Below are 15,718 nucleotides of genomic sequence, written 5' to 3'. Positions count from 1 at the left end.
ACTTCTGGCACCTCTATGTGTGCTTGATTCTTTCCCGAGGGCCTTCACTGAAAAGTGGATGCCTGCTTCCCTGGATATTTGCTATGTGCCCACATAAATTAAATGCCTCGCAATCCAAAACAAGCTCACCCTTTATAAAAATCAACAGGGGCAACTTGATGTGGAGCAGGGGCCTATCTTTTACCATGGACCTAGTAGGATTTCAATGTTAAAATCAGTGAGCTGATTTTAGCAGCCTTTTATTGTGCTAGCTAGCTAGATTGATAGATGGAGGGATGGATAAATGAATGGATAGATAGACTGATGGATAGATAGATGGTTAGACAGATAGATAAGCAAATGAATAAGTAAATTGAACAAACCAATGAATAAAAAAATAAACGAATTAATGAATGAGTAGGGTCTCTTCATGGTCATTTCCACTAACAAAGGCTTCTGAATACCTTTACCTGCCTGGTGTTTTTAAACTAGATAGTCTGATGTGCTACTGTTTCACTATACCCTATCATTTTTATGTCCTAATTGTAGACTAATGCTTTTGCATGGTATACAAAGGTGAATGCTTCTGCACATGAGGAGAAGGACTTCAATGGTTGTAAGGTAAGGGCTGTATATGTTACAAGAGAGTGATCATGGATAAGTCATGTTATGGAAAGGCAAGCAGTGCTTCATAAACTGTTTAAGAAATGCTGAAGGGGTTGTGAGTGGAAAAAGTTTAAGATACCCTGGAGAGAGCAGTGATTTTCAAACTCTTTGGTCTCAGGACTACTTCATACACTTAAAAATTATTGAGGATCCCCCAAAGAACTCTTTTTTAAAAAAAAATAGGTTATATTTACCACTATTTACAATATTAGAAATTAAAAGTGATAAGTGTTTAAAATACATATTAACATATTTAAAAATAACAGTACTGAGTCCATTGTATCTTAACATAACACTTTAAGTGAAAAATAACTATATTTTCCAAAGCAAAAAAAGAGTGAGAAGAGTGGCATTATTTTGTATATTTTTGCAAATCTCTTCAATAGCTGACTTAATAAAAGACAATTGGTTTCTCCTATCTGGTTCTGCAATCAATTTGCTGCAATTTTGGTTGAAGTGTATGAAGAAAATCTGGCCTCACATAGATATGGAGTTGAAAAAGGGAGGAGTATTTTAATAAGCAAATAATGTCAGTATTATTAGGACAGGCAGCTAAGTGATATAGTGGATAGAGTGCTGAGCCTAAGGTTAAGAAGACCTGAATTCAAATCCAGATACTTACTAGCTATGTGACTCTGGGCAAGTCACTTACCCTGTTTGCTTCAGTGTTCTCATCTGTAAAATGAGCTGGAGAAGGAAATGGCAAACCACTCCAGGAACTGCGCCAAGAAAGCCCCAAATGGGGTCATAAAGAGTTGGACATGACTGAAACAACTGAATACAACAGTTTTGGCCTCAAGGACCCCCTGAAAGGTTGCAGGGATTCCCAAAGGGTCCTCAGAAAATACTTTGAGAATCACTGGCGTAGAGGCTAGAGCTTTTGATTTGGAGTTAGGAATACCTGGACACTTAATAGCCGTGCTACTGTGGGCAATTAATTCACTTAACCTCTCTGGACCTTACTTTCCTCATCAGTAAAATGGGAGAATAAAGCTTTACATTATAAATGAATGAATGAATGAATGAATGAATAAATAAAAGTCCTTACATTAGACATTTGTTATGAGGCTCAAATGGAATGTTTAGTCGAAGCATTTTATAAATGTGGAAGTGCTTAATTTATGTTAGTTATCATTTTGTGGAGTGGGAGTAGGGAGGTATCCAGGCCTGTGATTTCAGCAGGTGGAGGAACGTCTGGGGAGCTCTGACAGGCAAGTGCTCGAAATGTGTAACTTCACATAATTCCCATTTAACCTTTCCACACCTCAGTTTCCTCATTTGTAAAGCTGGGGATCAAAACACCTAGTTCAAAGGAGATATGTATCCCTTTAAAAAATGTAACTTTTAACACGTTTTCATAGTGTTTTACATGCATGATCTTACTTGAGCCTCCCTACAGGGCTCTGAGGGAGGTCTTTATTATTATGCTGGGGAGGACAGGGGAGGGACAGCCAGGACGTGTGATTTTATCTGCTTAGCAGGGCAGTCATTGCCCAGGATAGGGCTCTCATGAACGGAATAAAAGACCAAGACAGTGTGGTACAGTGGGAAGAACCCTGAATTAGGAGCCAGGACACTTGAGCTCTGACTGTGGCTTTGGCTCTTCTGATGTAGGTATCCAACTGCTTCAGAAACTTAGAGTCTAAGTAGAAGAACCAACCAAATTGAGCCACTGAGGGGTTAAATGCCCTGACTTACACAGTCATGATGTGATCAGAGGCAGGATTTGAACCTGGGTCTTTCTGACTCCAAGGCCAGCTCTTTATCCATGATGCAAGATCACCTCTAATTACTATAATCATTTCAGACCAATTTAAGACTTCATGATTTTGTGTAGAACTTAAAATTGTTTTAGGAGGAATAATAAATTAAAGCAATTATATGCATTTTATCTCAGGAAATCTAGAAGGACCTGACTTTTTAGATTAATTCAGAAATTCACTTTAATATACTGACCTAACATGATGACAGAATTTTGTCTGGATCTTTTAGCTGTGATCGTATAGAAAATAGTATAGTATAGAAATAGTATATTTCTATAGTATAGAAAACCTTGCTACATCATTGGTGATGGGCGACCTAGGAACCCCTGAAGGGCAAGGAATTTGGGTTATATCCAGAGGACAAACACAAAATTCATTGGATTTTTATCAAGTATTAAGCCAGACTACCTACTACTCCCCACACCTACACAATGCTCTATCTCCCATCTCCAGGCCTTTGCATTGGCTGTCTCCATGCCTGTTACTCACTTCTGCCTCTTAGAATACCTGGTTTCCTTCCAGACAGCACCAATCCCACCTTCTACATAAAGCTGCTCCTGATCCCCACCCCTCCAGCTCCTAGTGTCATTCCTCCCTAAATTATTGTGTGTTAATTTTGCACATATTATATATGTACATGCTATCTTATATATGTACATACTATCCCTCCCTATTAGAATATAAATTCCTTAAGGGCAGGTGGAGAGGGAGGTCTGTTTCACTTTTTGTCTTTGTATTCCCCAGTGCTTAATACAGCATCTGGTATCTGGTATAGAATGCTCAGCCTTCATGACCCCATTTGGGGTTTTCTTGGCAAAGATACTGGAGTGGTTTGCCATTTCCTTTTCCAGCTCATTTTATAGATGAGGAAACTGAGGCAAACAGGGTTAAGTGACTTGCATAGGGTCACACAGCTAGTGTCTGAGTACAGATCTGAACTCAGGTCTTCCTGACTCCAGGACTGGCACTCTATCCACTGTGCCACCTACTCATCCTGGTACATAGTAGGTGCTTAATAGGTGCTTTGCTGATTGATTCATCACCTGACTTTTAAGCACAGCACATTGCTCAATGTTCTTTCACTTTGCAAAGCTCAGTGAATTTCAGGGAATTAGACATTTTAAAAAAATAATTTAATGTTTCATTTGACCTTAGAGATCCAGCCTACCTCCTTGTTTTAAAGATGAGGAAACTGACACTCAGAGGAGTTAAGAAATTTTCCCCAGGTCACATAGCTAGTTAGGTACTAGAACTCTGATCTCTTTTCTCTCAGTCCAGTGTTTTGGTGCTGTCCCCACTAAACTACAGATGTTAATCTGTTTTCAGTTTAGGCAAACTTTTTTGTAATAAGAAATATTTAGTTCAATCATAAATTCCTCGAGGAGCCAAATAAGGACTTTCTCAGAGTTCTGGGGTCAAGAAATAATCCTTAAACCCCTTCTCACTTTTCCCCTTATTAATCTACAATTAACATTATGTACCACACAGCATATTACCTTCATGATTGAGTTTTTATTATATCATTTTGAATAAATGGATTTTAAAAAAAACCACAACAGTAACTGCTCTAGGACATTTTCTGTTCTTAAAACACATGTAGAGCGGGCAGAGGGGAGAGAAGGAAAAAAGAGACCTATGGTTTCATCTCTGTTGGGAATTCCTATAATGGAAGCTCTTTCTACCAATACAGATTGGAACTCATCTGCAATTTACAGTCTCAGAAAGGAGTCTGAATGATAAATTAGGTTACTTGCCAATGTTTCTGTTTGGTTTTTTTTTTTTGCCAATGGTTTTTTTGTTGTTGTTGTTTGTTTTTGGTGAGGCAATTGGAGTTAAATGACTTGCCCAGGGGTCACACAGCTAGTGAGTGCTATGTATCAGATGTCGATCTGAACTCAGGTCCCCCTGACTCCAGGGCCAGTGCTCTATCCACTATGCCACCCAGCTGCCCCACCAACGGTTTTTAAATATATACATAGTTCATGAAAATATTTTCTACTTAAAAAAACAGATATGCTAAGTTGCACAACTTAGGCATTGAATTATGATTTGATGATTTTACCAAAGCTAGGTAGGGAGATATATTCAACTTCAATAATACTTGAGGGAAAATGTCTGCATTTATACAGGCAGACCTCACTTTACAGCTTAGTTTCTCCATCTCTTATGCAGGCACCATGTTCTAACCGGTATCATTATTATTTGTGTGGCTATCTGATTTCCCTTGCTATGTCTTGTTGATCTCTGCACCTATCATAGAACCTAGCACAGTGCTTGCATCTCACAAGTAGTTAATAAACATGTGTACCCAGTATCTACATTTGCCAATGACATACAGAGGAATACCTAAAACGAGTCAGCTTTGGGAAAAATTCTGACTTAGGGGCAGCTAGGTGGAGCAGTGGAAAGAGCACCGGCCCTGGAGTTAGGAGGACATGAGTTCAAATCTGGATTCAGACCAAACACTTGACATTTACTAGCTGTTTCCCTAGGCAAGTCACTTAACCCCAATTGCCTTAAAAAAACAAAAACAAAAACAAACAAAAAAAATCCGAAGTAGCCAAAGCTTGTTTTCTGTGTCCTTTCAACACCCTGCCAAGTCCTCCCCCTTTATCCAGTTGTGGTGCCCTCTTCCTCTGTCAACTACCATCATCATGTTTGTCTGTCCTTCCCTTTCCCCACCAAAAACTGTTCTAATAAATACTGAAATGTTAACTGCTAACAAGCACTTAATGTGTAACCCTATTAGGAGTATATGCATTTTGATATGGACCAAGCCTATAAACATAAGAATTATAAACTGTAAAATCTGAGGGAATGGTTATAGACAAGTTGGAGAGATATTTGGAGGTGGCATGTTTTTTGAGCAGCCCTCAATAAACAAGGTTCAAGACTCATCCAAAACCAGCCAAGAGACTACTCTTAAAGCAAACCCAATATGTGAAAAATAATCATTATACAAATAATATTTTGGGGATGAATGATTTTTTTTTATTTACAAGAGTTCACCAAAGGATTCTTTTAAATAACAATTTGTCCTATTGTTGCAGTTAAGACATAATCTGGCTGATAAAAACTTTGATTTATACTCTACTTTTCTAGAATACCTTCTATTGCCTAAAATGAATACTCTTCTACAAAGATTCACCATATACAGAGCATATACTTGAGACTGTTATTTAAGGAGAGAAATTGGATTTACACTGAATTATTAACACTTTCCCTCAGTCCCGATGTAAACAGAGACATAGCTCATATGGCTAGTTGATGGGACCAGAGGGGGTATGGTTGGTGGCAATGGAATGGAGGGAAGTACATCTGACTCATACAGAAATTAAACCAGCAACCTTGACCTCAACAACAGCATGTTCAAATACACTGAGCTTGAACGTTCCAGATCGGAGGGCCATGTGGTGATTTGGCAAGAGAGAATAGTAATATAAAGCACAGATGGAAAATGACTCCATTTGCTGCCACAATTTTCCTTCCTGATAATTCTACCCTTAGATGATAGGTGGGGCTGGGGGGAGATGAATTCTGCAAGCCCCTGGATTACAGGCACCTGGACCATATTGTCCAAAACCAATCCTCTTCCAATCAGAACACATGGCCTGACAAAGACTATTCCCTTTTGTGAAGTCTATCTAAAAAGACACATTCTATTCTTGAAAATGGGACCGACCCAGAAATCTGGGACATATGGTCATTGCTTTTATGGGGCAGGGCTGTTATACCAGAAGATGAAATATGCAAGGAGATATAATATGGTACCCGACTATGGGGTTTCAGAAACGGACTGATTAGCCTGTGGAGTAGGGACAAAACTTTGTTTTTCATTCATCAGTCTTTTAATCTGCTCTCTTAATTGCTGTAGGACTAACTCAGGACAATTTCTTAGCTTTAGGGGGTGTATGAGTTTTCTGTTTGCCAGCATGTTTCCACTCTGTGTCCTGCTATCTTGGACAAGTGCACCAGTCACTTTGATCTATATATACAGCAAGCCTAGTGCTGAGAATACCACTTGCTTTTGAAAACAGCCTGTTCCCCTTCCTGATTCCTGTTGTTGTTCTATGGAGTCATGTCTGACTCTTTATGACCCCGTTTTGGGGTTTTCTTGGCAAAGATACTAGAGCGGCTTGCCATTTTCTTCTCCCGTTCATTTTACAGATGAGGAAACTGAGGCAAACAGGGTGAAGTGACTTTCCCAGGGTCACACAGCTAGTAAGTGTCTGAGGCTGGATTTGAACTCGTGAAGATGGGTCTTCCTAACTCCAGGCCTGGCATTCAATCCACTGCGCAGTCTAGCTGATAGTGAAGTAAGGCCATGACTGATTAGCCCACTTGCTAACAATGAGAGACTTTGAAAACCCCTTAATAAGCAAAGTCACAGTGAAATAAATTTGCCTGGAGAGTAGGGAATGGGGGTACTCCATGGTATTGTCAAAATATTCCAGAAAATTCATACACAGATTAAAAAAAGCCAACAGAGATGGGGCTCTGTATCAGTGGTGTCTAGTACAACTCCCTCATTTTATAGATGAGGAAACTGAGGCCCAGAAAGTAGAAATGACTTACCCACAGTTAGTGGCAAAGCCAAGATCAGAACCCATGTGTCCTGGCTCCTAGTTCAATGTTCTTCTGACTATATCATACTATCTCTTTCTCCTTTACTTTGTACATGGCAGCACCATGCCAGGCAATATAGACAAAAACATAACGAGTGTCCTGCTACCACAAAGGGTGATTCTGAGGATCAAGTGAAATCATGTAAAAATGGGTTTTTAGTGTACATAGATAAAAAGACACAAACACACATAGTCGTGGGGGATGAGGAATGATGAATCAGTGTGTAGAGGGTCAAGAATCCCCTTGGCCCATTATAAATGAATTAGATCACATCTAAAAATGTACAATTATAACATATCATCTTACACCATCTCCCAGAGACTATTAGTTAGCAAATCCCTTTCCTTGTGTCTTTGGCATAGGATCATAGACTTAGGCTGAAAGGAACCTGAGAGGTCATCTAGTCCAGTTCCTTCATTTTACAGATGAGGAAACAGGCCCGCAAAGGTTAAGTGACTTGCTTGAGGTCACACAAGGACTAAGCGCCCAAGGGAGGATTTGAACCCAGATCTTCTGACTCCTGATGGTTTATCTCCTGTGCTATGCTTCTTCCTCCACTTACGTGATCCAGTTCCTCACCACTCTAGCCACTGGCCCCTAACGTCAGTTCCACACAAAGTTAGCCTATTACCTCAATGGTGTATTGCTCAAAGATCCGGAGCTGTAGGAAGATGTCCAGCTTGATTTTGCGCTCATGGAAAAGCTCTTCCATCTGCACTTGAGCTTCATCCAGCTGCTGCAGGACCGATTCGATGTGGCTGATGGAACTATTATGAGGCGTCTTGTTGCTGGACACCGCTGAGTCCCTGTAGCAGAGCAGGAAGAAAAGAAGGGCAATGTGCAAAATGTTACATATGCCATCTAACAGAACCCGAGTCTCTATGGTACGCCTAGCAATGGAGCCAAAATACAAAGCCAAAGCTCTGAGGAAGTCCATATATTTCAATAAACAAGTTGAAAGGGATCTCAGAAACCCAACATCCTCATTCAACAGAGGAGGAAACGGTACCAGAGAAGGAAAACAAGATGCTCACAGCTAATTAGAGGCTGAATGAGGATTAGAACACTAGACTCCTGGTTCCCAATCCAGTGTTCTTTCTACTCTATCCCACTGTCTCTTTGCCCTTTACCATGTGCATGGAAACACCAAACTGGGCAATAGAGGCAAAAGGCGATTATTGCTTGACTGTTGCACCCAGTGGTTTTAGAAGATCAAATGTAATCACGTAAAAGTCTTTTGGAAAGCAGAGAGTGACATATAAATCTTCATGAATGACTCCCCCCGCCAACAAAAAAAATGATATCCTGATCATAAGAAATTTACAGTGTATTTGGGGGAGACAAAATACAAATGAAAATAGATATCAAACAATTGGAGAAGAATGAAAAAGAACACAGCTGACAAGTGGAATATGCTAGAATTATAGCTTGAAGGCCTAAGTGCTCAGGAAACAGTAAAGGAGTCGTCACACCAGTGTGGGGTAGATAGTTGGCAAAGGTTTCCTGAAAGGAAAAAAAGTTCAGTTAGGCCCTAAAAATGGAAACTGACATAGACTAGTTGACCAGTAGGAGGAGAGATAGGGTTATTCCAAAGGCGGGATGATATGCACCAAAGCAGGGGTGAGGCATACCATATTGTTTTTAAAAGGGGCAACAAATAGACTGGCTTGGTTAAAGCAGAAGATGTGTGGTAGAAACGAAGAAACAACAATGAAATTGGGGAATGTAAGCTCCAGGACAGCAAGAGTCATTTTCTTTTGTCTTTGTATCCATTTTCCTACACCACTCTCCTCCTCATCTCCCCATCTAGCTTAGTTTCTGGCATATAGTAGGTACTTAATAAATGCTTGTTGAATTAAATTGTATTCCCCAGAGCTTAACACAGAGTCTGGTACATGCTGTTTGGTTGTCCTGTCATGTCTGACTTTTCATGACCCCATTAGGGGTTTTCTTGGCAAAGTTACTGGGGTAGTTTGCCATTTCTTTCTCCAGCTCATTTTATAGATGAGGAAACTGAGGCAAAAAGGATTAAATAACTTGTCCAGAGTCACAGGAAGTGTCTGAGGTTGCATTTGAACTCAGATCTTAATGATTCCAGGCCCAGGGTTCTATGCACTCTGTCACCATGAAAATAAAATTCAACAAAAAAGAGAAAAAGGAAAATGTTAATGGCCCATTGTCAGTTGGGCATGTGCTTGAGTTCCCTGAACTGATAAGGTTTTTCTACTGAATTATCTACTCTTTCATCTGGTCCCCTTTCACTATGACCAGCATTGTATGTGAGACACCTCTTGCTGGGTCTATAAATTCAGCCTGAGGGTGAAAAAAAGAGCTTTTCTCTGGATGTATCTAACTTCCACACAGAGATGGAATATTTCCTTCTGTCTTCATTGTCTCTACCCACTGGGAGAATTATCTTATACAAAACCAACACAAAACTAGACCATGTCCTCTTAATCAGAATATGCTGCCTTATGTGGAAACTGTAATATTTGTATAACTATAATAATAGCTATGATATGGATGTATAATAATTTTAATAAAATAATAGTTATAATACTTCTAAAACTACAATAATGTAATACTCATATTAACATATAATAATTTATCATAAAATAATAGCTATAAAATTTATACAGCTATAATACCATATTAATAAATAATAACTTATAATAATAAAACAATAGCTATAAAATTTATATAACTATTAAGACCAGGATCAAAATTTAAAAGAGCTTGGTTGGCAAACTCTCCCATCTTCCTTAGCCAAACTATAGCATTCCACGCTGTTGAACCACCCTTCTTTAGGATATTTGCTACTTTCTTGGCTTCTGAGACCCCACACTTTTCTTCCTTCTTCTTTTCCATATCTACCTTCTATTTCTGTCTCCTTCACTGATGTGCATCCTCCTTTGACCCCTTGAGGCTAGAATTTGTTTAGATTCTGTCCTTGGTCTTCTCTAGTATCTATGAAAATTTACTTTTAGATTTGTAAATAACACAGACCTGAGAGGAATAGCTAATACAATCATCCCAGAATCTGGGTTCCTTCCTATCTTTCCTTTCTTTCCTTCCTTCCTTCCCTTCCTTTCTTTCCTTCCTTCTCTCCCTCTGTATCTTCCTTCCTTCCTTCCTTCCTTCCTTCTTCCTTCCTTCCTTCCTTCCTTCCTTCCTTCCTTCCTTCCTTCCTTCCTCCTTTCCTTCCTTCCTTCCTTTGTTCCTTCCCTCCTTCCTTCCCTCTTTCCTTTCCTTCCTTCCTTCCTTCCTTCCTTCCTTCCTTCTTCCTTCCTTCCTTCCTTCTTTCCTTCCTTCTCTCCCTCTGTTCCTTCCATCCTTTCCTTTCCTTCCTTTCCTTTCTTCCTTCCTTCTTTTCCTTCTTTCCTTCTCCCTCTGTATCTTCCTTCCTTTCCTTCCTTCCTTCCTTCTTCCTTCCTTTTCCTTCCTTCCTTCCTTTCCTTCCTTCCTTTCCTTTCCTTTCCTTTCCTTCTTTCCTTTCCTTTCCTTTCCTTTCCTTTCCTTTCCTTTCCTTTCCTTTCCTTCCTTCCTTCCTTCCTTCCTTCCTTCCTTCCTTCCTTCCTTCCTTCCTTCCTTCCTTCCTTCCTTCCTTCCTTTCCTTCTTCCTTCCTTCTTCCTTCCTTCCTTCCTTCCTTCCTTCCTTCCTTCCTTCCTTCCTTTCCTTCCTTTCCTTTCTTCCTTCCTTCTTTTCCTTCTTTCCTTCTCCCTCTGTATCTTCCTTCATTTCTTTCCTTCCTTCCTTCCTTCCTTCCTTCCTTCCTTCCTTCCTTCCTTCCTTCCTTCCTTCCTTCCTTCCTTCCTTCCTTCCTTCCTTCCTTCCTTCCTCCCTCCCTTCCTCCCTTCCTTTTTTTCCGTTTTTGTGGCCAGAATTAAGTACTGAATCTGATCACATATACAAGGAGCTGAGGACACAAGGGTGAATTCATCATAGAATCACAGACCTAGACTTGGAAGATACTTCAGAGGCCATCTAGTTCAGCTTCCTCACCATACATTCATTTGTTGTTGTTGTTCAATCATTCAGTCGTGTCTGACTCTTCACAGGATCATACGTGAACCATGGCACATCAATATTCTCCACAGGATTTTCTTGGCAAAGACACTGACGTGGTTTCCTATTTCCTTCTCCAGTGAATTAAAGCAAACAGCGGTAAAGTGACTTGCCCAGGGTCACACAGCTAGTAAGTGTCTGAGGCCGAATTTGAACTTAGGTCTTCCTGACTCCAGGCCAGTGCTCTCCACTGAGACATGTAACTGCTTCCAATACAATCACCATACATACATAAAACAAAGGATAGCATACATACATAAAAGGGCAGCTAGGTAGTGCACTGGATAGAGCACAGGGCCTGGAGTCAGGAAGACTCATCTTCCTGAGTTCAAATCTGACTTCAGACACTTCCTAGCTATGTGACCCTGGGCAAGCCACTTAACCCTGTTTGCCTCAGTTCCTCATCTGTAAAATGAGCTAGGAAAGAAAATGTCAAACCACTCCAGTATCTTTGCTGAGAAAACACATGCACATAAAATGAAGGACATATACATAAATTGAGAATGAACAGGTCTTTGCCCAAGATTACTTGGGCAGTAAATGTGAGAGGCAAAATTCGAAGCCAAGTCCTCTGCAGTTAACATATATAAATTGCTTTGCAAACCTTTTATTTTTATTTGGAGGCCTTTAGGTGGTACAGTGTATAGACTACTGGGGCTGGAGTCCAGGAAGATCTGAATTCAAATCCAACCTCACACATTTACTGGCTGTATAACCTTGGACAAATCATTTAACCTGTCAACCTCAGTTTTCCCAACTATAAAACGGGAGTGATAATAGCACCAACATTAAAATGCAAATTTAAATATGACTAAGTGAATAAGGCAGCTTAGAGAAGGATGAAAGAACTGAGGAGGGAGGGATACTTATACCTAGGGGAAGGGGAAGCAATTAATTAAGGCTTTATGAAGCAAATGACACTTGAGATAGGCTGTGAGCTAAAAGGAAGATGCAGACATAGGGAGGGGGGAGCTCACAGGAACAGTCAGTGCAGATGCAGGTTTCTAAGACTGTTTGGTTAGTGATTCCACTGGAGAACCTGGAGAATCTCTGGGGTTGTTTGGGATAGAAACCTCCAAAATTACAACTGAAAATTAAGTTCATACTTTCTAAATTTGTTTATTTAATTGAGCAATGAGTACGAAAACAAATCTCTGATTGAGTTTATTCTCTCACACCCGAGGTGAAGGAGTCGGTTGGTGAGATAATGAGATTGCCTATGCTGTTTGCCATATAAATTCTGTTATCCTTAGATCACCACTTCAAGGAGAGGAACAATTCATAGGATCATGGATTGAGAACAAGAAAGGCCTTCTGGGCCAGCTCCATCATTTACAGATGAAGAAGCTGAGGCCCAGAGAGGTGAGATGACTTGTCCAAGGTCATACAGCTGCCAAGAGTGGAATTTGAAGCCAGACTCTCTGACTCCAGATCCAGCGGTCATTCCTGTATAACATGTCACCTCCAATGACTTCCAATATGGCATCATTATCTTTATCAAAACATATTCTTTTAGCACCTGGGCACGTAGTGAGATGCCGAGGACTCCATAGCATCTTTTTTTGAAAATACCAAAGTCTTTTACAAGTATGATAAACTATAAAGTAGTAATGTCTACCAAGTACAATCCTAGGTTTTCTGGCTGGCATTCAATGTTCTCTATAATCTTAGCCCCAACCTACTTTTCCAGACTTACTTTCCAGCATTTCTCTTTGTGACCCTTATGCCTTAGCCAAAATGGACTGTTACTCCCCAAATACATCTAGAAGCACTCTCAACTTTCTGCCTTTGTTCACACTTTTCCATCCAACTGGAACACCTCCCTACCCCCCAACTCTGCCTGTCAAAATCCTATTCATTCTTAAGTACTCCTTGATGAAACCTTTCCTGACACCCCCAGCCAGAAGTGACCCTGACTTCCTTTATTAGAATCCCAATAACATTTTGTTTGTATCTCCTCACTCCCCCATAAGTAGAATGCAAGCTTGTTGAGGACAACTCATTTTTGTCTTTATAATCTTAACATAGAGCCTTTCACATATTAAGAGCTTAATTAATAAATGCTTACTGAATTGGATTGAATTAAACTTTCTAATAATGCTCCATATTGCATCCAGTCTTATACCCACTATTAGATATTACGCTCCTTCATGGCAGGACTATGTATTAGTCATATTTATATACTTCTCAGTTCCTAGCATAAAGTTTTGCATAAAGTATATGCTTAATAAATATTTAGTTAATTGAATTACTAATGGGGAGAGCTTAGTGGGGTAGATAATTATGAAATTACAAACATTACTCTGGGATGAAATATAGGATCAAAAAGTTTTGAAAGGTATTTTCCTTCTTAATTGTCTTTTGTTTGGGACAATTTAAAATAAACTTGTTAAGTAGCCCAGAAATAATGCCGATGAATTCGTCTGTGACTAATCAAAATTGACCATATCACCAAATCATATCATCCCTATATTCTCATAAGCTGGTGCCAAAGTGAGCTCTCATCCTCCCAATTCTGCAGGTTGGCATCAGATCAAATGCTACACGATGTGACATTTCATAACGGGAATGTCTCTGTGGTGCCAAACAACCAGTCTGAGTGCTTCAAAGGATTTCGAGACAACACTGTGTCGAAATGGCCCCACATTTACCACTGCAATGGAAATGTTTGCTGCTGAATACTACCCTAAGAATTTAAAGGTTCTTTTTCAAAGCACTTCCACACTTGTCTCCTTTTATTCCTCATGGCTATTTTGTGAGATAGGTTAGGTGACAGGGTACTTTTTGTCCTCATTTTACAGCTGGACTAATCAAGGCACAAGAGACTTGGTGAAGATCATACGGCCAGTAATGGTCAGTTAAATCTAGAACTTAGGCCTCCTGATGCCCACTGAAGGCTCTCTCCAGTAGCTCAGATGACCTTCCGGTTCCTTTCTCCCTCTCCTCCTACAGACCTCAGCCTGGAGAAGTGACACTGACCTGAGTTGCTGAATAAGGTCTTCTCCTTCCTTGATGACGTTGAGCGTGGCGTCCAGAGTGGCTGTCTGCTGCTGCTGGAACTGCTTGATCAGCTCCTGGACAGCATCCACCGAGTCGGCGCACACATCTTCCAGCAGCTCCTTCTGCAGGTCCTCCATCCATGTCCACAGCTGGCAGGAAAGATAAGAGGGAATTCTGCTTAAGAACAACGGGGAGCTGGTGTAGGGATGAGGACAAAGAAACCCTACCAGACTCATCCAACCCACCTCTGTTGACCATCTCCAATTTATCCTGTATTATATCTTTTCCACATGGAGTTGCTAGCACTTTATCTCTCCCCACTAGTTTGAGAGCAAGACTTTTCTTTTGCTTTCTATTGTATCCTCAGCACTGAGCAGAGTGCCTAGTACACATTAGGTGCTTGGTAAAAGCTTATTGACAAATTGGACTTTGCTTTTCAAAATTCATTTTTCATTTTTGTATTTCTACTATAGATAGATGATTGGAAAAGGCTGCCATGTATAAAAAGAACAGATAGACTGCTCACATTTGCATTGCATTGATATTGTTTTTGTTTAATCATTTCAGTCATATCCCACTCTCTGTGACCCCATTTGGGGTTTTCTTGGCAAAGCCCTGGAGTGGTTTGCCATTTCCTTTTCCAGCTCATTTTACAGATGTGGAAACTGAGGCAAACAGGGTTAAGTGACTTGCCCAGGGTTACATGGCTAGTAAGTGTCTGAGGCTGGATTTGAACTCAAAAAGATGAGCCTTCCTGATACCAGGCACAAGCTCCACTGTGCTACCGGGCTGTGTTCTGATATTGACAAAATATTAAAAAATCTAGAGGGCATCTTGTAATGTTCTGGGTAGAAACTCTGCAGGAGGTTTGCAAAAGGACATGAACGAAAATCACATTGGATGGTAAGGCATGGATGAGTTTCACTGGGGAAGGGAATTTTCAGATATTGGTGAGATCATAGATCCTTCAAGAATGGAAGATATTTCTATTGACAATATAGCTCTCTGTTCAGTTTACCAATTATGAAAGGGTAAGATCAAGTCTCCTCCAAGAGGTTAAAACCCTGGGGTCCCAGCCCAAGGCAATAAGATCATATAGACATCCTCTCCACAGTAACACTCCCCATTGAGGTTCCTCTTCTGCAACCAGGCCATTTCTACTTAGCTCTTCCTTCACAGGCCTCATCCATTCCAGTCCTTGTGATTTAGTGCCCCTCTTGCTCCTTCAAATGACCTTCAACCAATTTCCAGTCCATCTACATCATATATTTATTTAACTTTTCCCTACTCAGTTAAACTGAGACTTGGGAAAGACCTTAGCTTGAAAACGCCCAAGGTTCCCCACTGCATCTAGGGCCATCTCCAGTCATCTTGATCTACATCTGGCCGTTGGACCCAGATGGCTCTAGAGGAGAAAATGAAGCTGGTGACTTTGCACAGCCCCCCCTCCCCCAAATCGAATTCCATTGCAAGTCATGACATCACCTCCCTGATATCATGGTCCTCTTCGAGAACAAACGACAAACATCAACATAGATCCCCAACAGATGCTAAGTTCTTTACAAGCAGGGACAGTTTAAAAAATACAACTATATCCTCAGCATCTAGTCTCGGTGTT

General features: G+C 40.4%; 1 protein-coding gene across 1 annotated transcript in view; it reads right to left on the bottom strand.

Annotated features, from left to right (window-relative positions):
* KALRN (kalirin RhoGEF kinase) overlaps window positions 1-15,718 on the bottom strand; it is a 709,132-nt gene that overhangs the window by 164,502 nt on the left and 528,912 nt on the right. The window contains 2 exon segments of the mRNA XM_078146745.1: window positions 7,666-7,840; window positions 14,080-14,249. Of these exon segments, the coding sequence (XP_078002871.1) occupies window positions 7,666-7,840; window positions 14,080-14,249 (345 nt within the window).

This window comes from Phascolarctos cinereus, unplaced genomic scaffold (genome assembly GCF_003287225.1).
Source record: "Phascolarctos cinereus isolate Bilbo 61053 unplaced genomic scaffold, phaCin_HiC Scaffold_726;HRSCAF=1367, whole genome shotgun sequence".
Lineage (NCBI taxonomy): Eukaryota > Metazoa > Chordata > Mammalia > Diprotodontia > Phascolarctidae > Phascolarctos > Phascolarctos cinereus.
This window is presented reverse-complemented; position numbering and strand designations above follow the sequence as displayed.